We start from the raw sequence: 23681 nt of genomic DNA, 5'->3' as shown, positions 1-23681 counted from the left end.
CATACAAACAATGACAAAAGGGAGGAAATCAGTAAGTGAACCCTCTGCCTAAGGAGACTTAACGAGCAATTCAAACCAATTTTTACCAAACATTTTAAGTCAGGTGTGTGCCCAATCACTGATGAGTGGTTTAGAGCTGCCCTGCACACTATAAAACACACTCCTGGTAAGGAATGCCTTGAAGAGAAGCAATGTCTGATGTGCATCATGACTCGGTCAAAAGAGCTGTCTGAAGACCTGCGATCAAGGAGTGTTGATTTGTATAAAGCTGTCAAAGGATACAAAACCATCTCTAAAAGTCTGGATGTTCAGCAATCGACAGTCAGAGAAGTTGTCTACAAATAGAGAGAGTTTGGCACTGTTGCTTCTCGCCCCAGGAGTGGCCGTCCACCAAAGATGACGCCAAGAGTTCAGCGCAGAATACTCAGAGAGGAAAAAAGAACCCTAGAGTGTCTTCAAAAGACTTACAGAAATCACTGGCACAGTCCAATATCTCTGTGCAAACATCAAGTATACGTAAAACTATGGCCAAGAATGGTGTTGATGGGAGGACTCCACGGAGGAAGCCACTGCTGTCTAAAAAATGCATTGTTGCTCATCTAATGTTCGCAAAAAGGCACTTGGACACTCCACAGACGTTTTGGCAAAAATTGTGGACTGATGAAACCAAAGTTGAATTGTTTGGGAGTAACACACAACGTCATGTGTGGAGGAAAAATGGAATAGCTCACCAACATCAACACCTCATCCCCACCGTGAAGCATGGTAGAGGGAGGATCATGATTTGGGGCTGTTTTGCTAACTCAGGGCCTGGACAACTTGCAATCATTAATGGAAGAATGAATTCAAAAGTTTATCAGGATGTTTTGCAGGAAAACCTGAGGCCGTCCATCAGACAGCTGAAGCTAAAAAGAGGATGGATGCTGCAACAAAACAATGATCCAAAACACAGAAGTAAATAAACTTCAGATTGGTTTCAGAAGAACAAAATACACGTTCTGGAGTGGCCAAGTCAAAGTCCAGACTTGAACCCCATTGAGATGCTGTGGCATGACCTAAAGGCAGTGATTCATGCCAGACATCTCAGGAATCTGACTGAACTACAGCAGTTTTGTAGAGTAGAATGGGCCAAGATTAGTCCTGATTGATGTTCCAGACTTATCTGCAGCTACAGGAAGCATCTGGTTGAAGTTATTGTTGCCAAAATATTAAATGTGATGGTTCACTTACTTATTTTCCCTCCTTCTGTCATTGTTTGCATACTATCCTCATTAAAATATGAAAACCTATAAATGTTTAGTTGGTTTTAGTTAAAGCAGACAGTTTTTTCATCTGTGTGATTTTGACAAAGATCAGATCACATTTGATGGTGATTTTATGCAGAAATGTGAGAAATTCCAAAAGGTTCAGATACTTTTTCATTCCACTGTACCTCCACTGTTCAAGAAGGTAAGGGTTATGTATTTTGTCATTCTTTCAGGAAGATCTGATACCAAAACAATCTGAAAATAAGTTATTTTCCTTTCTTTTCTGTTATCATTCTTTGACACAGAATCAGCTAGCAGGAGAGATGAAGTCCGTCCTCCGCCTACCATTTATCGTCACCGCTATACATGTCCAGGTTTGGACAGGTAAGCAATGAGGGCCACCACCACCCCCACATACATGCCTGTACCAACGGTAATGGAAAGCGCAGCCAGGAAAAGGGCTCTCCTGGAACTCATTCCCGCTCTGGAGAAGTCTCCCTTAGCGACGGCCTTGCCGGTCTGACAGAAAAAAAACAAAACAAAAAAAAAAACAGTGAAATGAGTTAGTCATCATTCACAACGAGTGCATGAGTAGGTGTTTCGGGCCGCAGTTAGCAGTGAGAAAACAAGAAATCTCTCTCTCTGGCTCTCGCTATTCGCCATTTGTTGCCATGGCAATTAGGTCATGGCTCTGACAGTGACGAATGGCTTGTTTGGGTGTTTTTGTGAGCTCCGGGAAAAAAAATATGCCTTCCATTGTAAACGTCACTTCGCTGGTTATACGGAGAGAAAACACTCAGCGTGCTTTGAAAAGTTGAGACTAATGAGCGCAACTACTCATTATTCATCTCACATTAGCCGTTCAGTGTAATGTAACCAATCACACGGAACGGGAGGAAGGTTTATAGGTCTGTAAGCTGACCCTAAAAGCTATCGCGACATGGCGGAGGTCATCTTTATACCTTGTGAGAGTAGCAGAAGGCAACAATGCCCAAAGGCCAGAAGCAGCAGAGCATGGAGAAGATGGTCAGGCCTAGGTAGTCCCGAGGAGGAAGTACCAGGAAGTTGTCCTCACTCTCGCTCTCACTGGAACTGTCGCTCTGCCATAAGAAACAAGAAACATGTATGATTCATGTGTACATTCCCATTATATCATATACAATGGATCGAAGGATCTAATTTCCAATAGATTTACACTTAAAACTGACTAGTTTACTTAACTTTACTTAACTTACCAAGCAGCACCTGTGGTGTTTCATAAAAGGAGCCTGGACGTGTGTGTGTGTGTGTGGGGGGGGGGGGGGGGGGGGGCGCAGTATTTCACATGAGTGACATGACCAAACATTGCTAGGATGCGTGCTAACTACACATACAATAAGAAAATGTCACACATTGTGAACTTATGACAAACTTGCGAATTTTCATCTCATTCTTATCTTGTCAGACGACAACTGGCATCCATCTCGTTATGTTTTAATCTCCCCATCTTCCCACAGAAAACAGATATGAAGAGCAGTGTGCCGCCGCCGTTTTCGAAATCCGTTTTCCGACCGGACTCACTCACACAGCGACCCACTGCCTTGTCCGGTTCTCGCCGCCCGAGAAGTGCCATTTTCGGCTTGGGATCGTCACGACGACCGCCCTCACCTACGGTTCTACCTCGGCCGCCGAGAATGCGCTTTTTTTCGTGCTGTTTGCCTTTTAGCTTTGACTTTTAATACAGTGGATGATGAGGAAAGACCACTGTTTACTGTGTCTAAAATAATTATATCGGACAGCCAGAAGCCAAATCAATTAAGACGCCACATTAAAGACATTAGACCCCAATCTCATTGATAAGCCGCTTGATTGTTTTTCAGTGAAAACGTGCCGAATATTGCCAACAATCGTCCTGCTTTGTCGGTGTTGTATCAGTAAACCAGTGAGCATTGTTAGCATGCTCATTGCAAAATAACTCCACACCATTGCAAAGGAGGTTAATACTGTGAGCAGCAAAAATAAAAACTGTCCTTCTGTCCAAGGACACTCTTTTTTTTCTTTTATTCAGTTTTGTTTTTTCGATCAAATTTTTTGGCATATTGTCCTCATGAGTGAATGTTTCTAATCAATTTTAATTTGTTATTATTTATTGATTTTATTACATTTTATTTTTCTGTATCAAATGGTCAAAATGTACCTTGAGTGTATATTTTACAGTTTAGATGTGACTTTTTTTTAAATTCAGGCAAATTGATGCGTGTCAAGTCTTCTCTGTTACAAACAAAACAATGGTAATAAAGTAATACTTTATAATAAGTTGATCTATGTTACTTTTTTTCTTTATTAGAAAAAAAAAAGGACACAATGTTAGGCAGATGCGTATTTATAATAGTAATTTTATAGACAAATGATACTATTTACAGTGGCGGCAGAGAGTTTGGGGGGGGCGCGAAACATTTACGTCTTCCTTGGGGGGGCGTAACAGAAAATAATTGAGAAGCACTGGTCTAATGGTACCAAGATGTCTCGTCTGTATTTGTTTGTCTTTCGGTGTAAATTCTTTGTTTTTTGTTATTCCCGAGTTCTGTGTCATCATCTCCTGTTCGTTAAAAGAATAAAACAACCTGTAACAAGGAAAAATCGACTCTTTTCCTTCCCATGTCATGTCAAAAAATTGTTCGTTGATGAAATATTTTCGTTATTCTCATCGCTGACGAAAACAACACTGGTTGGTGAATTCCCCAATGTAGAAAACAGTGATCCTAACCAGATCTGCCTACTAAGGAGAAGTTAAAGTTCATTGTAAAATCTCGCAGACAGAATTTTTTTTTTTTTAAAATAAAAAAATATTCATTATGAAAATAATGCCGCATCATAGGGTTTCTGACCTCTGATTTAGACTTCAGTAAGCCTAATGTGCATGTTTTGTCACGTGGGCGGATTCAAACATAGTAGACAACATCCAATCTCAATCAATATAATTACACACCCACACCAAATAATAGCTGTTATGATACGAAAACAATATGGTGTGGCATTCGCTGACAGACACTTAAGATGACAGTATTCTCTCCCTTTTCCTGGACCGCCAACACAGGAAGTGCTTAGCCCACCAGAGTGGATTTGGAGCCTCTGTCAAGCAGCCGCGAGCAGGCCGACAGATAAGCGGGATTAACGGATTGTTCCGTCATTGCGAGGTGACAGGGACACTGCCGGAGGACGGTGCCATTTATGTGCTAAATTGCTTCTTCGCCGTGCTCCGCTCGCTCCCCCATCTTCAGACACCCCCTCGGTTGCAACACACGACTCTACGCCCAAAGACTCAAAAAGAGGGAGTGGGCTAATTAATGACGGACAGACATCGATCGGAGCGAGGCAAGCGAAATGAGGAAGGAGACGTGAATTCTGGGGTGACCTTTTGAGGGGGCCGCTGCCTTTGCTTCGCTCAGCTGTCTGGTACACCCATACACTGTTGAGGATTGCACTGAGAGAAAGCAGACAGCAGTTTTCATTAGTTCCACTGCCTGCAGCCATCAGTCAAGGTGGGAGCAAAATATAGTGGATACTGTACAGTCCTAATGATTCACTGTGAGAGGTGTATCAAATAGGGGTGAGAACCACCAAGTACCTTAAGATACAAAATGATTTACGATACAAGGATCACGATAATTAACTCAATATTGGGTTACAACATGTATCGATATTATACCAATCAGGAAATTAATCCATGATATTCTTCGATATAACTATAGCCCCTTTCACACATACAGTGGGGAGAACAAGTATTTGATACACTGCCGATTTTGCTGGTTTTCCCACTTGAAAAGCATGTAGAGGTCTGTAATTTGTATCATAAGTTCTCTTCAACTGTGAGGGACGGACTCTTATACAAAAAAACAGAAAATCACGTATGATTTTTAAATAATACATTTGCATTTAATTGCATGAAATAAGTATTTGATACATCACAAAAATCGAACTTAATATTTGGTTCAGAAACCTTTGTTTGCTATTACAGATACCAAACGTTTCCTGTAGTCCTTGACAAGGTTTGCACACACTGCAGCAGGGATTTTGGCCCACTCCTCCATGCAGATCTTCTCCAGAGCCTTCAGGTTTCGGGGCTGCTGCCGGGCAACACGGACGTTCAGCTCCCTCCATAGATTTTCTATCGGGTTCAGATCTGGTGACTGGCTAGGCCACTCCAAGACCTTAAGCTGCTTCTTACGGAGCCACTCTCACTGTGTGCTTTGGTTCGTTGTCATGCTGGAAGACCCAGCCACGACCCATCTTCAGGGCTCTCACTGAAGGAAGGAGGTTGTCAGCCAAGATCTGGCGATACATAGCCCCATCCATCCTCCCCTCAATACGGTGTAGTCCAGTGGTCCCCAACCTTTTTTGCACCACGGAGCGGTGTGATATGGGTCTTTTTTTCACGGACCAGTGTCCTGTCAAATTTTGCACCCTTATAAAATTTTGCTCCCAAAGCTTTTGTGGCGGTGAAAAAAAACACTCTTTTATATTCAGTTGGACTCTCAATGTTATCCAATGGTGCTAAAAAACTATTTACATAATAAACATGTGCAACACGGAAGTGGCGTGAATTAATGCTTAACGACACGGCGAAGTCGTTAAGTGAGAGGGCTACGTGCAGTTGTTGTGTGCACCTAACATGGCAAACGTAAGTTAATATTCCTTTCTTTAAAGAAAGTTTGTAGTGTGGACTTTGGAATCGCTGCATTACGCGCATGCCAACTTTGTCAGAACACCGGCAATGTGCGGCAGAAAAATACAGCAAATATAAAATAGCATTTGTTTTTAGCCTCGTTGTGTTAAGTGCAGGGAAAAAATACAACTCACCCGCTGAATTGGTGGGAGGCCTGAGTTTGTTTCGTTGAGACGAGATGGTCCCGAGATGGGAGAGAAGATGAGAGAAGCTAGCATCACAAATACACGATGTTGGAAATTGTAGCAGTTTTCAGCGCGCTCCTAGCGATGTCAGGATATTCTGAAATGACTTTAATCCAGAACTTCGGTGGAGTTGTTGTCTCAAATGTACGTTTAAGTCGCCGTGATTTGCGATCTCTACAAGCTGATATTCCTGTTCCACAGACATGCTCGAATCACTCAGTTTATTCACATACGGGTCACGAATTCGCTCCTTCGCAGTTCGTGGGTCTTTAGTGATTGGGAAGTAGCATAAATTTTGTTTTTTCTTCAAGGTCGTAGGCACATCTTCTGGCTTGTCAGGTTCCCTTTTCCCCGTAAAAAGTCTGTCCTAAGACGTCTGTTATTCAATCATTCTAGTGTGGGGGCTAATTATTTCCGGGAAGAAATGTGATTGGCGACGACCCACGTCATACGTTATTATCGAGTCCAAGCGCGCATAGATATACAAAACGAGATTTAGTGCTAACAGCCCAATCAATGCATTTCTATGACGACCTCCTATCCTGTAGTTGTATATCTAGAGTAGACAGGGATATTGGTGTGTTAAGCGGCACAGGCCAAAGTCAATTGGCCAGAATGCGGTCGTTAATTATTTATTATTTCTGCGCGCCCCGGTACCAAATGCGCCACGGACCGGTACCGGTCCGCGGCCCGGTTGTTGGGGACCCCTGGTGTAATCGTCCGTTACCCTTGGCAGAGAAGCATCCCCCCCAAAAATGATGTTTCCTCCTCCATGTTTCATGGTTGGGATGGTGTTCTTGGGATTGTACTCATCCTTCTTTTTCCTCCAAACACGACGAGCTGAGTTTGACCAAAAAGTTCAATTTTGGTCTCATCCAACCACATGACCTTCTCCCATTGCTCCTCTGGATCATCCAGATGGTCAGTGGCAAACTTCAGACGTGTCTGGACAGGCACTGGCTTCAGCAGCGGGACCTTGCGTGCGCTGTAGGATTTTAATCCATGACGGCGTAATGTGTTTCCGATGGTTTTCTTCGAGACTGTGGTTCCAGCTCTCTTCAGGTCATTGACCAGGTCCTGCCGTGTAGTTCTGGGCTGATCCCTCACCTTCCTCATGATCAGTGATGGCAGATTGACCGTCAACTTGAACTTCTTCCATTTTCTAATAATCGCTCCAACAGTTCTTACCTTCTCACCAAGCTGCTTGCTTATTTTCCTGTAGCCCATCCCAGCCTTGTGCAGGTCTACTATTTTATCCCTGATGTCCTTACACAGCTTTTTGGTCTTGGCCATTGTGGAGAGGTTGGAGTTTGTTTGTTTGAGCATGTGAACAGGTGTCTTTTATACAGGTAACATGTTTAAACAGGTGCAGTTACTTCCGGTAATGAGTGGAGAACAGGAGAAGTTCTTAAAAAAGAAGTAAGAGCCGAAATAATTACTAGTTGTTAATGTATCAAATACTTATTTCATGCAGTTAAATACACATTTATTGTTTAAAAGAAAAATATGGCATATTTTAGAGATGGTTTGAAATGCGATTAATTACGATTAATTAATTTTTAAGCTGTGATTAACTCGATTAAAAATTTTAATCGTTTGACAGCCCTAATACATACACACCGAAACGTTTTGTAATTATACATTTGGGGAAAAAAGTGAAAAAAACAGGCCTTATATGTAACTCTTTCCAATGTTAAATGTAAATAAATACATTGAATACAACTACTACTACTTCGCGGTTTTTCACTTATCGTGGCGGGTTCTGTTCCCCATTAACAGCAAAAAACGAGGGATCACTATATCGATTCTTGGAGGGAGCAAATGGATAATCTCCTGGAATGCAAAATATGACGATATATCACCATATCAATATGTTGTCAAATGATGTAAACTTTAATAATGGTCAAGTTAGTCGCTGCTGCTGCCACGTTAGCAAGTTGTTGCCTGCCATCAACAACGATAGATGTCCACTTATTTTACCTGGAACTGTCAGCAGAGAATGAGCAATGACAGCCCATCCTGGCAAAATGGCGTTAACATATTCCTCCTGCGCTTGTGTGTGTTATCTTAGTTCGAAAGCAAGTAAATACTATGCACAATGCTAGAATTGACTAGCATATGTCACCTTCTATTCCCCTACACAATAAAAAAGCTCCATTGTGACTATGAGTCTTATTTATTTAGACACTGACACGCAGCTTTAAATCATCCAGACTTATTTCCCAACAGCTGTCCCTGTGCCAAGACAAGATTACGAGGCTCCCTGTTATCTGCTTTATGAACATGCTGCACCTGGACAGGCGGCTGTGATCCATCACCACAGCGACCGCTCATAACCACTCCATGATTTGACACCACATGAATAAAGCAAAGGGCGAACAGTGGCCCTAATCTACCTTTATCTCATGAGTCGCACCGGATAAGGACTCTGACTGACTGGTGCATTCGAGGCCACTGACAGAGACTGGAGACAGACTCCCGTTGTGCTTGTTTGTTTGCCAACACGACGGTTGTCTTGTCAAGACACGTGTTGTCCTTAGCAAACACAGTCAAAGGCGATACGAGTCTGCTCGATTTTACCTAAAATGCCCCTTAGTAGTTTAGAACTCTGCCAAAGTTAAAGTGTCGTGTCACAGCAATATTTGTGGCACATTGTGTCACAAAAGCTTTATAAATTTCACATATCGTGACAAAGCTGAGCTATTGGGCTGTCAAACGATTAAAATTTTTAATCAAGTTAATCACAGCTTAAAAATTAATTAATCGTAATTAATCGCAATTCAAACCATCTCTAAAATATGCCGTATTTTTCTGTAAATTATTGTTGGAATGGAAAGATAAAGACACAAGACGGATATATACATTCAACATACTGTACATTAGGACAGTATTTGTTTATTATAACAATAAATCCACAAGATGGCATTAACATTATTAACATTCTTTCTGTTAAAGGGATCCACGGATAGAAAGACTTGTAGTTCTTAAAAGATAAATATGAGTACAAGTTATAGTAATTTTATATCAAAACTAGGGCTGTCAAACGATTAAAATTTTTAATCGAGTTAATTACAGCTTGAAAATTAATTAATCGCAATTCAAACCATCTATAAAATATGCCATATTTTTCTGTAAATTTTTGTTGTATCGGAAAGATAAGGCACAAGATAGATATATACGCGTACATTAAACATACGGTACATACGTACTGTTTTTGTTTATCATAACAATAAATCAACAAGATGGCATTAACATTATTAACATTCTGTTAAAGCGATCCATGGATAGAAAGACTTGTAGTTCTTAAAAGATAAATGTTAGTACAAGTTATACAAATTTTATATTAAAACCCCTCTTAATGTTTTCGTTTTAATAAAATTTGTAAAATTTTCAATCAAAAAAATATACTAATAGCTCGCCATTGTTGCCGAGCGGGACGTCGCATGGGCTCCCTGCCGTTCATCCACAGTGTCTTTAACTACGTAAGGTAGTGATTGAAATACACCACAAGGTGTCAGTGGCGAGTTTAAAATTAATTAGAGATCTAGCCAACGAGTGCTTTTGTACGATTAAAATACTTTTTATTTGACTTTTACCAAGTTAGGTTTTCAGCAAAAACTATATTAATTCAAGTAAAATTATATTATAATTATTGACAATTATATATTTGGGGATTTTTTAATTTACTGTCATGGTGTGGGGGGCAAGGTGGACCCAAAAGCAGGGAATTAAGACAGGGTGTCGGGGAACTCAAAAATGCTTCAATAACCAAAAGTTCAAAAACAAAGTACAAAAAAAGGCAAGGGGATCAAACAAAAACAGGTCATCAAAACTCACTTGGCAAAAGAACAGTTACGCTGGCGACGTAACCCAAATTTAAGAACCCCTAAACACCCCCTAAATCTCAAAATAACTATCCAAAAACATGTATTATACGTCATTGTAGTGTCCTCGCCAAGACGTTGGACCTAAATCGTAGTTAGACAGCGAGCTAAACTGTAATCTTTCCCTGCTCTCGCTCACTCGGTTGCGCGATTTCTTCGTGGGAGCAAATGCGCACTTCTTTCTTTCACATAAAAGATTTTTACATTAATTGATTGAATAAAAAAACTTCACTTCGATAACAGTGTAACGGTATAAAAACATTACAACAACTACAACAACTTTCAAATGCTGTGAGGAAAAAAAGCCTTTTTGTTTTTCCTGTTGTACTGAACCGAACCGTGACCCCCGTCCCGAGGTAGGTACTGAACTGTGACTTGTGTGTATCGTCACTCCCCTAATAAATATAGATAATAAATAATAATAAATATGGAATAAATATAGATCATAGATCATGCCACCCCCCCGGTCCCCAGGGGGTGCCGCATACAAGCAGTCAGGAGTGTCTCAAGAGTGATTTGGTCGACGATTCAAGGTAATTATTATATTAAATAGCACCATGCATGCACTTTGAAACATTGTGAAAAAAACCCGGAAATATCGAATATTGACTTGAATAATTTACGTAAATGAACAATAACTGTCCGTTTTTTTATTTGAACAAAGAATCTAGACTGTTGTACGTTTATATCTATAGAAATTCAGTAATTTAAGCATTTATTTACAAGAATTGTCAACTTAAAAAGCTCTGTTTCGTGACGGCCGCTATATTGGATTACACAGTACCTTAACTTTTGCTCAAGATATTTACGTAAAATCAACGATAACTGCCCATTTTTGCTTTTAACCAAGAGTCCAGACTGTTTTACGTTCATGCCCATAGAAATTGATTGATTGATTTAAAATTGATTTATTAAGCATTTATTTACAAGAATTTACACCTTAAAAAGCTTTGTTTCATGACGGCCGCCATATTGGATTACACAATACCGTAACTTTTGTTTGAGATATTTACGTAAAATGAACGATAACTTCCCGTTTTTTGCTTTTAACCAAGAGTCTAGGCTGTTTCACGTTCGTATCTATAGAAATTAATCGATTTTAGCGTTTATTTACAAGAATTTTCAAGTAAAATATATTATAATTATTGACAATTATATATTTGGGGCTTTTTTAATTTACTGTCATGGTGTGGGGGGCAAGGTGGACCCAAAAGCAGGGAATTAAGACAGGGTGTCGGGGAACTCAAAAATGCTTCAATAACCAAAAGTTAAAAAAACAAAGTACAAAAAAAGGCAAGGGGATCAAACAAAAACAGGTCATCAAAACTCACTTGGCAAAAGAACAGGAAAACAAGGGCTTGGACACTGACATCGACAATGACTCAACAAGAACAGACAGCACATGGGATCTTAGATATAGACATGGGGTAACGAGACAATGAGGCACAGGTGCGTGACACAAGAGGGAGCGGATTGGTCAACACACAAGGAGCAGGTCACAACAGGTGAAATCAATGGGTAATCACATGGACAAGACACACTCGGGCACAGAACCAAACTCAAACCATGACCAATGTACGTTTGATGTTATGTTAATGTGTGATTGAGATTAATCGTGATTCATCAAAATTCACGTGGGATTAAACCAATTAAAGTTTAAGTGATTGACAGCCTTAAAGGCAAAGTTCAGAATTTTTTGACATTAGATTTAATCTTAATTAGTTGGTGGAGTTGATTTCAACAAATTCCATGCAGTTTGTTAGTTATGTGTTAGTTTCAAGGCCCTGGAGTGGCTAAGCTAGCACGCGTCAATGGTGCCTGCTTAGCATGCCAATAGAAAACAACATATGCACAATTGAGATCCATTGATGACCAGTGCAATCAAAGTGTTGGCTACGTTTTCAGGATAAAGTTATTAAAACTTACCATTGCATGTCAAATATTATAGTATGAACAGCAACATTTGTAATCCAGCAGCTCTGCAGGGAACAGTTGCCACAGCAAATGTTTAACAAGCTAAATTAGGCACTTTGAAGTTTCGGCTTCCAAGCATCTCTGGCAAAGTTCAGAATTTTTTGACATTAGATTTAATCTTAATTAGTCGGTGGAGTTGATTTCAACAAATTCCGTGCCGTTTGTTAGTTAAGTGTTAGTTTCAGGGCACTGGAGTGGCTAAGCTAGCACGCGTCAATGGTGCCTGCTTAGCATGCCAATAGAAAACAACATATGCACAATTGAGAATGGCTGATAACCAGTGTCAAAGTGTTGGCTACGTTTTCAGGATAAAGTTATTAAAACTTACAATTGCATGTTAAATATTGTAGTATGAACAGCAACATTTGTAATCCAGCAGCATTGCAGGGAACAGTTGACACAGCAAATGTTTAACAAGCTAAATTAGGCACTTTGAAGTTTCGGCTTCCAAGCATCTCTGGCAAAGTTCAGAATTTTTTTATGTTAGATTTAATCTTAATTAGTCGGTGGAGCTGATTTCAACAAATTCCATGCAGTTTGTTAGTTATGTGTTAGTTTCAGGGAACTGGAGTGGCTAAGCTAGCACGCGTCAATGTTGCCTGCTTAGCATGCCCAAAGAAAACAACATATGCACAATTGAGAATCGTTGATGACCAGTGTGATCAACGTGTTGGCAATGTTTTCAGGATAAAGTTATTCAAACTTATCATTGCATGTCAAATATTGTAGTATGAACAGCAACATTTGTAATCCAGCAGCTCTGCAGGGAACAGTTGCCACAGCAAATGTTTAACAAGCTAAATTCGGCACTTTGAAGTTTCGGCTTCCAAGCATCTCTGGCAAAGTTCCGAATTTTTTGACATTAGTTTTAATCTTAATTAGTCGTTGGAGTTGATTTCAACAAATTCCGTGCAGTTTGTTAGTTAAGTGTTAGTTTCAGGGCCCTGGAGTGGCTAAGCTAGCACGCGTCAATGGTGCCTGCTTAGCATGCCAATAGAAAACAACATATGCACAATTGAGAATCGTTGATGACCAGTGCAATCAAAGTGTTGGCTACGTTTTCAGGGTAAAGTTATTAAAATTTATCATTGCATGTCAAATATTGTAGTATGAACAGCAACATTTGTAATCCAGCAGCACTGCAGGGAACAGTTGCCACAGCAAATGTTTAACAAGCTAAATTCGGCACTTTGAAGTTTTTGCTTCCAAGCATCTCTGGCAAGATCCAACTGTCAATCATCATTAACTTTAACAAGCAACTCCAGTGCACTTCCTGACCAAGAAAAGAAGCAGGAGGGAGAGGGAGACTCCGTGATCGGATCAGGACAGCTAATCTGTATTGATTTATTAAAAAAAAAAAAAAAAATTGGAAAAAAAAATCCACGATGGACTGAGGGCGCAAAGTTTAAGGCGCGAAGTAGTGAGGGATCACTGTAGACACATCTACCAATTCATTTAACATATTTTCATTTGTTTTGCTAAATCAATTGTTAATTACATAGTAGTAACTAATAAATAACAACCCTGACCTTGCCCATCTGTTTGTTTTGAGCATGAGCGAGTGACCCTTAAACACAGAGGATTGCTCTTTGTCACCATCTGTAATAAACAGACATGTTCGTGAATGTGCGTGTTTTGCTAGCCGCAGTATTAATGAATTTTCCGCTGGTGACTTAATAGCATGTTAGGTGCTAATCCATGCTAAAGATAAACAGGTCAATGGCAACACCAGAAACTGGGGTGCCAACTTGAACTCAGGCATACTCGGTCTGGTGAATTTACTTGGTTGAATTGAGAGGGAATAACTTCAGCCAGCGGCCACCTGCTCCAGGGACTCTTAATGCACACGCCGCATTACTCGTAGCATTGCCACATCTCCATCTGCGCGCCGGAGGAAAATGCGAGGCTCTCGGTGAAATGAGATTTCGAGCACATCTGAAACGACTTTGCTGCTTTTGCCTTCGTGACTTTTCTTTGACGGGCAGGCTAGTCATCCCCAAGAACAAAAGCTCAGATGGAGAGGATCACACGTGGTAATTATGAGTCCACAGCAGACTTGAAAGGCTTTCCGTGAAATGACCTTTCCGAGTAGGACGAGAATGCAAAATGAGTGCGAATGGCTCTGCTTGGTCTCTTAGGTTGTTAAATGTAAATGACATAACATCCCTGTGGCCGCCTGCCTGCACAGAAATGGGCTGACCCCTTAAAACTTATTGTTAATGAACTAACTCACATTCTCCTATCCCTGTGCACCAAGGCAGACAACGGACTTTATAAAAAGTACTGTGTACTGTCTCATTAGGAACTGACATTTCACTTCTACCTTTGATCTTTCAGCCTTTAAAATGAACACACAGCTCTTGTTTAATCCCTGATGATTGGGGAAAAATAACATAATTATTTTTTAACTTTGACATTTTTCCTCTTCTGTCATATATTGCTCTGGTTTTCATGGAGAGAACTGCATTCATTAGGTCCTAATGAGGGTTGCAGGTGAATTTCAGGTTTCGATCAAAACGGCGGCCCGTTAAGATAAGAAAATACAGATAGCCCCCGGGTTACAAACGATTTCCGTTCCTACACTGGCGACGTAACCCAAATTTAAGTACCCCTAAATACCCCCTAAATCTCCAAATAACTATCCAAAAACACATATTATACGTCATTGTAGTGTCCTCGCCAAGACGTTGGAGCTAAATCGTAGTTAGACAGCGAGCTAAACTGTAATATTTCCCTGCCCTGGCTCAATTGGTTGCGCGACTTCTTCGTGGGAGAAAATGCGCTCTTCTTTGTGTGCGCAAAGACATTCTTTGTGTGTAAATGCGCTCTTACTCTATACTTACTTTAGAAAAGAAATTAGTTACAGTTACAAATTCCTTCTCCTAAAAAGTAATTGAGTTAGTAACTCAGTTACCTGACTGTAAGAGTAATTAGTTAGCAAAGTAACTGGTGTTACCTTTCATGTTCTACACGTTATCACATTATAGATTCTATTACAGCTTTCGCAAAAGATGTTTATATTAACTGTTTGAATAAAAAAAAAACTTTACTTAGATAACAGTGTAACGGTATACAAACTAGTGCTGCAACGATTAATCGATTAACTCGAGTATTCGATTAGAAAAAAAAATATTCAAATTAAATTTTCCTGCCTCAAGTATTCATTTAATAAAGTGGCATTGTAATGGTTTGATTTTTGAAAGTTTTTGCCTTTAGTTTCATTGATTTGGTTGGATACACTGTCCTCTAGTCTGCCTCATTTCACATGGCTGAATCCAGCTGCTCCCTGTTAAGACCAATATAAGCTAAGTTTTTGTTTGAGCTAATGTATTTTTTTTTTAATGCATTCTTAATTTAAAGGTATATTTAGCCATTTTTGTGGGAATATGTGTTTTAACTATTTGTTAAGAGCATTGTAAAAAACAAAAATTAAAAAAAAAAAAAAACCTTGGCATTTTATAGCATTTAAACTAGCGGACTTTTGCTATGTAAGTTAGACAATTGTTCTTTTGTTGTACATATATCCTCATTCATTTATTTCTTTATACAATTTGAGGCTCAGGTCAGCTATTTTAATTTTTTATGTTCCTTATCCGATTACTCGATTATTCGAACTAACTAGTTCATCGATTAATCGACTACTAAAATAATCGATAGCTGCAGACCTAATACAAACATTAACTTTGAAATGCTTTGAGGAAAAAAAGACTTGTGGTTTTTCCTGTTGTACTGAACCGAACCGTGACCCCCGTCTTGAGGTTCGTACTGAACCGTGACTTGTGTGTATCATCGCACCCCTAATATATAGAGATAGACATTTCAATATGCAGATGAGGCTCTCAATCTCCTACCTCTCCCATCTTCGCTCTTGTTGTTTTGATTAAAGGTTCATGGATATGTCATTCAAGAAAAGTTTTGGCCAGGTGACTATTTTTGGTACCGTAATTTTCGAACTGTAAGGTGCACTTGAATATAAGCCGCCACCCACCAAATTTGACACGAAAACGGCATTTGTTGATAGATAAGCCGCAGCTGTGCTCACTGTATTATAAGATATTTACCCCAAAAGATATTAACCGGTAACACTATATTTTTCAGCAGCATCATAAGATGTCAGAAGACCAAATGGACCACCATGAAGCTTCGAACCAATTGTCTACAAAGCTACATTGCTTCAAAAAGCTTCATTTGGCCATCACTGCACCCTTGGAGAGGACAGTCATCCTCTGGTGACACCTGCTGTTAACACTGTTGTTATCCATTATGCCTCCTAGCACGCATTGCAGCACTACAGATGAAAATCACAATCCAAATTCATGTTCTATGCTAATTATTTCTTCAGTTACTAATACAATTGTTTCATTAATTGCTAGTTAGGGTATTTGGTAACGCTTTATTTGACAGTGGCACCATTAGACTGTCTTAAGACCATCTTAATCGTGACATGACACTTCCATTACCATTAATGAATGCTTTGCATAAAATGAACGATACTGCCCGTTTTTTTGCTTCGACCCAAGAGTGTAGACTGTTTAACGTTCATATCTATAGAAATTCCGTGATTTAAGCATTTATTTACAAGAATTTTCAACTTAAAAAGCTCTTTGTTTTGTGACGGCTGCCGTGTTGGCCTCTACACAATAGAGGATTTCAACCTAAATAAGTTGTGATTGTATATAGAAAAATGCAAATTTTTGAAAATATTTGAATTTGAAGTTTTTGAAAATAGGTCCCTTATTGATCGGCCCTGAGCCCCGTGTCCCGTCAACTGACAGTGAAGTCTATGCTGAGGCTTATTGGACCTTATAGTTTTCAAATGTGTATGTGTGTCATTGCGCCATGTAGCTGTGGAGTTTTGCATTATAATACACGGCCGCTTTTATTTCCAATACAAAACTCCAACACACACTGTAGGTGTAATAGAATATCTTGCTCGTGACGCACACGTTGGGCTTCTATGATAAGATGGCGTTTTATATCTTATTCTGCTTTTCATTAAACTCTGGTGTGCTATTTATTTTATATTAGGTGTGTTTAGAGTAGTTCAGTCCTACAGTAAATATGAGAAATTATACTATTCCCTGATTAAATATATTACGTGTGTTCGAGTAATACAAACAGTTAGACGGTGTCTACGAGAAACTGTACCATTTTTTTCCTTTCCCCCTCATGAGCTCCAATAAGGTGATTCACTTTACTGTGTCAAGGGCACGGAGTGAAGTCTGCCTAAACTATAGTTAGATGAATGTGTTAGACTAATGCAAACAATTGTATGGTGTGTGCGAGAACGGTACCTATTCCCTTCACTACAATGTGTGAGCGAGTATAGTAGTGTGTGAGAGAGACTATACTAGTGTGAATGAAAAACTATACGAGTGTGTGAGAAACTATACTAGTGAGTGTGAAAATATGTTACTATGTGTGAGACTATACTATTACATGTGAGAGTAGTGTGTGTGAGACTATATTGTGTGTGTGAGAGACTATACTAGTGTGAGTGACAGAGTATAGTAGTGTGTGTGAGAGACTATACTAGTGTGAATGAAAGACTACGAGTGTGTGAGAAACTATACTAGTGAGTGTGAAAATATATTACTGTGTGTGAGACTGTACTATTACATATGAGAGTAGTGGGTGTGAGACTATTGTGTGTGTGAGAGACTATACTAGTGTGAGTGAGCGACTATACTTGTGTGAAAGAATATGCAAGTGTGTGAGAAACTACACTAGTGTGTGTGAGAGACTATACCAGTATGAGTGTGAAAATATATTACTATGTGTGAGAGACTATACTATTACATGTGAGATTAGTGTGTGTGAGACACTATACTAGTGTGTGAGAGACTATACTAGTGCGAGTGAGAAACTATACTGCTATGTGTGAGAGAGTATACTAGTGCGAGTGAGAAACTATACTGCTATGTGTGAGAGACTATACTAGTGCGAGTGAGAAACTATATTACCAAATGTGAGACTTTACTATTACATGTGAGAGAGTAGTGTGTGTGAGAGACTATACTAATGTGCATGAGAGACTACTAGTGTGAGTGACAGAGTATAGTAGTGTGTGTGAGCGACTATACTAGTATGAGTGTCAGAGTATAGTAGTGTGTGTGAGAGACTACTAGTGTGAGTGAAAGATTATACAAGTGTGTGAGAAACTACACTAGTTTGTGTGAGAGACTATACTAGCGCGAGTGAGAAACTATACTGCTATGTGTGAGAGACTATACTAGTGCGAGTGAGAAACTATACTGCTATGTGTGAGAGACTTTACTATTACATGTTAGAGAGTAGTGTGTGAGAGACTATACTAGTGTGTGTGAGAGTATACTAGTGTCAGTGACAGTATAGTAGTGTATTTGACAGACTATACAAGTGTGAGTGAAAGACTACGAGTGTGTGAGAAACTATACTAGAGTGTGTGAGGAACTATACTTGTGTGAGTGAGAAACTATACTACTATGTGTGAGAGACTATACTATTATATTTGAGAGAGTAATGTGTGTGAGAGACGATACTAGTGTGTGTGAGAGTATACTACAGTGAGTGACAGAGTATAGTAGTGTATGTGAGAGACTATACTACTAAGTGTGAGAGAGAATAGTAGTGTAGGTGTAACGGTATAGCTGTGCATTTGTGAGAGTATAATATTACATGCGAAAGCAAGTATGATTTACTTCAAACGGACTCCCATACCATTGTGCATGGCTTGTATGGCGAAAAAGTGTGCGCATGACGAATTTAGACTAAAACGGCTGTTTTTGGATGGGAAAAACTAAATAAGACCCTCAGCACCCCCTTATGTGAGTGACTTGCAGGGCCCCTGATTGGAAGTTCTGACTTTGCAAGATGCGTGACGTCGAAGTTGCCCGATGGAGCGCTTGTATTGTGGAATCTTGAAAATAGGATGTACAAAAATCTCAATTCTACTGAATATACTTTCTGTGACATGTTTGTTTATTAGCATGGTCGAGGACAAGCGTTGCGGAAAAGACACCAATTATTTTCTGTTTTGTGTCATGCTGCAAATCTATTCAAATTCTGTTACGACTAACCTCGTACTCAGGAACTGGTTCGTCCTCCACATCATACGAGACCGTCTGTATCTTCACATCCTTCTCCCCTTGCGTGCTACCGTGCTGGTTCTCTGCACGGTCACCTCCTTGCGCCGCGTCCTTATTTTCGGTGAAGGTGGTCTCAAAGCTCTCACTTTTTGAGTCTTTGCTATTCAGGCTGACGTCATCTTTGCACGAGATAAAGTCGGGCTTGTAGAAGGCTTCCACCGCCAAATGCAACGAAGTGGCGTCCAGGAACTGTTGAGACTTGTGCTCGTCACGGCTCCCGCTGTAGACACAGTCCCCCAGGCTGTCTTGGTGCTGCTGTTGACTTGGGTAGTCATAGTGGTAAGCATGGACAATGTGCTTACTGCTTTTGTCCAGAAGAGGATTCTGGAGCTCACTGAGGCTCTCCATGTTGGTTCTGCTTACACTGTTACTGTCCAGGAGGAATTCAGTGTTCTGGAAGCTGAAACGTATAACAAACATATATTACGTATTACAATGAAGCATTGACAAAGATGAATTTCCATTCAAACAATGTTGCTTTTGTCCACGATGACGATAACAAAAATATTTAGTCAACGAACAATTGTTTTTTATGATGATGACGAGTACGATAACGAGCTAAAAAACGTGTCTTGGGAGATTAAAACATCATAAGACGGATGCCAGTTTATGTCTGACGAGACCAGAATAGGACCAATATGCGCCAGTTTCTGTCACACGTTCACAATGTGAAACATATTTAAAGCAATGCTATGTAACTTTTCAGTTTTGATCGATTTTAGCGACGCCGGACGCCAACGAGGACAAAAGTGTTTTGCCTTAAGGAAGACTGCGTTTCCCATATATATATATATATATATATATATATATATATATATATATATATATATATGAAATGTTTATTTTCCCACTGGAATAAAAAAAACACTGCAAACTCACTCTTTAACTCCTTCACTGCCATTGACAATGATAGAAATCTATTCCATTTGAACTGAGAGGTCAAAATGAATAGGACATTAGTTTGTGGCAGCCAGCGAGTTAAGAATGTGAAAATGTTACGTTTTGGCAAAATATTTTGTGGACTGATGAAACCAATTTGAATGGTTTGGGAGTAACACACGTCATGTGTAGAGGAAAAATGAAACATCTCACGAACATCAACACCTCATCCCCACTGTGAAGCACAGTGGAGAGAGCATCATGATTTGGAGCTGTTTTGCTGCCTCAGGGCCTGGACAACTCGCAATCATTAATGGAAGAGTGAATTCAAAAGTTGATCAGGATGTTTTGCAGGAAAACCTGAGGCCGTCTGTCAGACAGTTGAAGCTAAAAAGAGGATGGATGCTGCAATAAAACAATGATCCAAAACAGAAGTAAATCAACTTCAGATTGGCTTCAGAAGGACAAAATACACGTTCGAGAGTGGCCAAGTTGAAGTCCAGACTTGAACCCCATTGAGATGATGTGGCATGACCTCAAGACAGCGATTCATGTTCGACATCCCGGGAATCTGACTGAACTGCTGCAGTTTTGTGAAGAAGAATGGGTCAGGATTAGTCCTAATCGATGTGCCGTGACTGATCTGCAGCTACAAGAAGCGTCAGGTTGAAGTTATTGCTGCCAAAGAGGGCCACAAAATATTACATGTGATGGTTCACTTACTTATTTTTTCCCCCTTCTGTCATTGTTTGCATACTATCCTCATTAAAATATGAAAAGCTATAAATGTTTGGGTGGTTTTAGTTAAAGCAGACACTGTTTTTTCATCTATGTGATTTTGACAAAGATCAGATCGCATTTGATGGTGATTTTGAGCAGAAATGTGAGAAAGTCCAAAAGTTCAGATACTTTTTTGTGCATGTAAGAGTTAAAAAAAGAAAGAAAAATGCTGTCAGTGTTCAAAAACCCTGGATCGAGTTAATACGATGTTATGTGAACTAGAGATGTCCCGATCGATCGGGATGCCGATCGATCAGGTCCGATCACGTCATTTTCAAAGTATCGGAATCGTCAAAAAAATATCGGCCATGCCTTTTTTTAATATATGTATATTTTTTAATTAAATCGTTTTCTAATTGTATTTAACGTTACAGACATAATATGTTACACTCATCCAGAGTCTTTTGTTTAGGCTTAAGGTAGGGTTATCAAATTTATCCCGATGACGGCGGTAATTAATTTTTTAAAAAATGTATCACGTTAAAATATTTAACGCAATTAATGCATGCGTTGCACGACCCACTCACGCACGCGCTCAATCTGTAATAGCGCCGTTTTACCTATATAGCGAGATAAAAGGCAGTGTAAAATGAGTAGAGTGAATTTTGGCAGCCTTTGGAGCCTTTTTTTTATCGGCTAGAGCCTTACAATCCCTCTCCCTATGATTAGAAATATCATGGGAAGCAATGTGGGGAAGCAAGGTAGCAATTGATCTTTTTCTTAACGCCTTATTTCCCAACGCAGAGAAGATATGTCACTTGGTAGCACTACGCACAGTCATGGTTCCACTTCCCATCATGCATTTGGGCATGGCTACAGTATCATTTACTGAAAGCTCAACAAATACACTAGATGGCAATATTTAGTCACAATATACAAAATCACAAGTCTTTCTATCCGTGGATCCCTTTCACAGAAAGAATGTTAATAATGTAAATGCCATCTTGAGGATTTATTGTCATAATAAACAAATACAGTACTTATGTACTGTATGTTGAATGTATATATTCGTCCGAGTTTTATTCATTTTTTTCTTAATGCATTGCCAAAATGTATATGATCGGGAAAAATTATCGGGAATGATTGGAATTGAATCGGGAGCAAAAAAAAAAAATAAAAAAGCAATCGGATCGGGAATTATCGGGATCGGCTGATCCTCGAACTAACACAATCGGGATCGGATCGGGGGCAAAAAAACATGATCGGAACAACCCTAATGTAAACATTCAACATAATGAGCTGCATTTCAGCTTAAAAAAACAAAAAACAATTTTGACAGTTCAGACAATTTTGTTGCTGAAACATTTTAGACATTTTATTTTAAAAAACATTTCAATAAAATGGCATTTGTGGAAAAAAACGATAGAAGTTTTTTATGTTATATAAGGACTGTCCATTTTCCATTTAATTGATTTTGATTCCATAGTTGATTTATGTATTGATGCAGATGAGTGTAACGCATGTGATGGTATACGTTGATCAGGGGCCTGTGTTGAAGGGGCCCACATTCAAGCAGGCTTGTTGTCAAACTCAAGACAAAAAAAATGTGAGTGCAGTATTTTGTTTGTAATTCAATTGATTCAGTTATTATATAAAACATCTTTGAGTCTATCTTTTAATTGGCTTTTGTTTTGGAGAAGGTTCCTCCCTCAGCCATCGTACCTGTGGGCCCCCCTAAGAGTCAATAAACACCCCTGCCTACACAGCACTGGTTTAGCTGTAAAGTAAGGTCATAAATCCCTTAAGTAGCAGCATCACACTTTGGAATTGAGTTGCAAATTGCTTGCATTGTTGTTATGGCCGTGAGCCAATAAAATGAGCATAATGGGGATTCTTTCCTGTGGAATGGGAAAATACACCAATGGTAGAGCTTCATTTATGGTGAAAAAGCAGTAGCGACATTGAATGGGATGCATATTGAATGCCTTTCACACTTTTTGCATGTCTTTATGTGATGGCACGCTCGCTTCCCAATCCTGCATGTGGCCCGACGACGAGACACAAATGTTCCGCCTGGACAAGCGTGAATGATGTGGAAAAAGATGTGTGTGTGAATGTGAGCACACACATGAGACAGACTTGCTTATCTCGTACATAACACACACACTTCCATTACACACCACATTAGACAACAAAACCACATCCACATGGAGAAATAATTTATCAAAACAAGTGAGGATGTGCACTTCTCAGGTGTGGGTGCATGATCCTCATTTTTGCATGCTTTCTCTCCTCTTCTCACTTGTTTATTTACCTCCTATATTGAAAAATAATAGAACTCGATGACATCGCGCCTGTTAAATGGCAACAAACACAAAGTGTGAAAGTGTCTCACCTCGGCTTAAATGTCCTTCCGTGGCTTGGCTCAGCATCCTTCCTCCGCTTGTGACTTCACATCACCATTTCGGGGGAAGCCGCAGCTTTCACTCGCGAAAGCAAGTTTGTCCGACGCTGGCTGAGCGACGCGCCCGCACACGTCTCCATTTTACGCATGCACGCCGAGCGAGCGAGGGGCTCAGAGGACCCCCGTCAGGGGATTTAAGGGGAAGTGACTCGAGGAGACTGCCGGTTGGCGAAGATGTCGCCTGTCGACTGGAGATGATCGCGGATTTGGCCACCGATCCTCCCCTGCTGTTGCATCATGAGTTGGTTGCGGTTTTACGCATCGGTGCGTGCATATAGTGCTCAGTGGAAAAGGATGGGTGGGGGGTTTGGAGGCGGTTATTTATGGAGTACCTCAGTGAAAAATGACTGATACAAAGAGAAGTTTTTGATTCTAATCTTTTACTGAAGTAAAAACGTAGAGATTCTAAAATGTACTTAAAGCAACTATAGGTAACTTTTCAACCTTTATAAAATATTTTCAGAACATTTGCATACCTGTCAACCCGAGGCCGTTG

General features: G+C 39.8%; 1 protein-coding gene across 1 annotated transcript; it reads right to left on the bottom strand.

Annotated features, from left to right (window-relative positions):
- Nucleotides 1–1447: 1447 nt before the first annotated feature.
- On the bottom strand, nucleotides 1448–23425 carry LOC130930608 (synapse differentiation-inducing gene protein 1-like). Its single transcript, XM_057858571.1, has 4 exons — nucleotides 23117–23425; nucleotides 19054–19522; nucleotides 2210–2347; nucleotides 1448–1766 (listed from the first exon to the last, which is right to left on the bottom strand). Exons 2-4 carry the CDS (start codon nucleotides 19468–19470, stop codon nucleotides 1608–1610), a joined length of 714 nt encoding a protein of 237 aa, XP_057714554.1. The 5' UTR covers nucleotides 19471–19522; nucleotides 23117–23425; the 3' UTR covers nucleotides 1448–1607.
- Nucleotides 23426–23681: the final 256 nt, after the last annotated feature.

The sequence above is a fragment of the Corythoichthys intestinalis genome, chromosome 15 (assembly GCF_030265065.1).
Source record: "Corythoichthys intestinalis isolate RoL2023-P3 chromosome 15, ASM3026506v1, whole genome shotgun sequence".
Taxonomy (NCBI): domain Eukaryota; kingdom Metazoa; phylum Chordata; class Actinopteri; order Syngnathiformes; family Syngnathidae; genus Corythoichthys; species Corythoichthys intestinalis.
Note: the sequence above shows the minus strand (reverse complement) of the source record. Positions and strands in the feature narration are given on the sequence as shown.

What these genes read in the sequence shown, in the direction of transcription:
- LOC130930608 (XM_057858571.1), bottom strand. Translation starts at nt 19,470, where the DNA reads ATGGAGAGCCTCAGTGAGCTCCAGAATCCTCTTCTGGACAAAAGCAGT. An exon ending in AACCAGTTCCTGAGTACGAG is followed by an intron (nt 2,348 to 19,053) that starts GTTAGTCGTAAC and finishes TTCTTATGGCAG; the next exon opens with AGCGACAGTTCCAGTGAGAG. An exon ending in CCTTCTGCTACTCTCACAAG is followed by an intron (nt 1,767 to 2,209) that starts GTATAAAGATGA and finishes TTTTTCTGTCAG; the next exon opens with ACCGGCAAGGCCGTCGCTAA.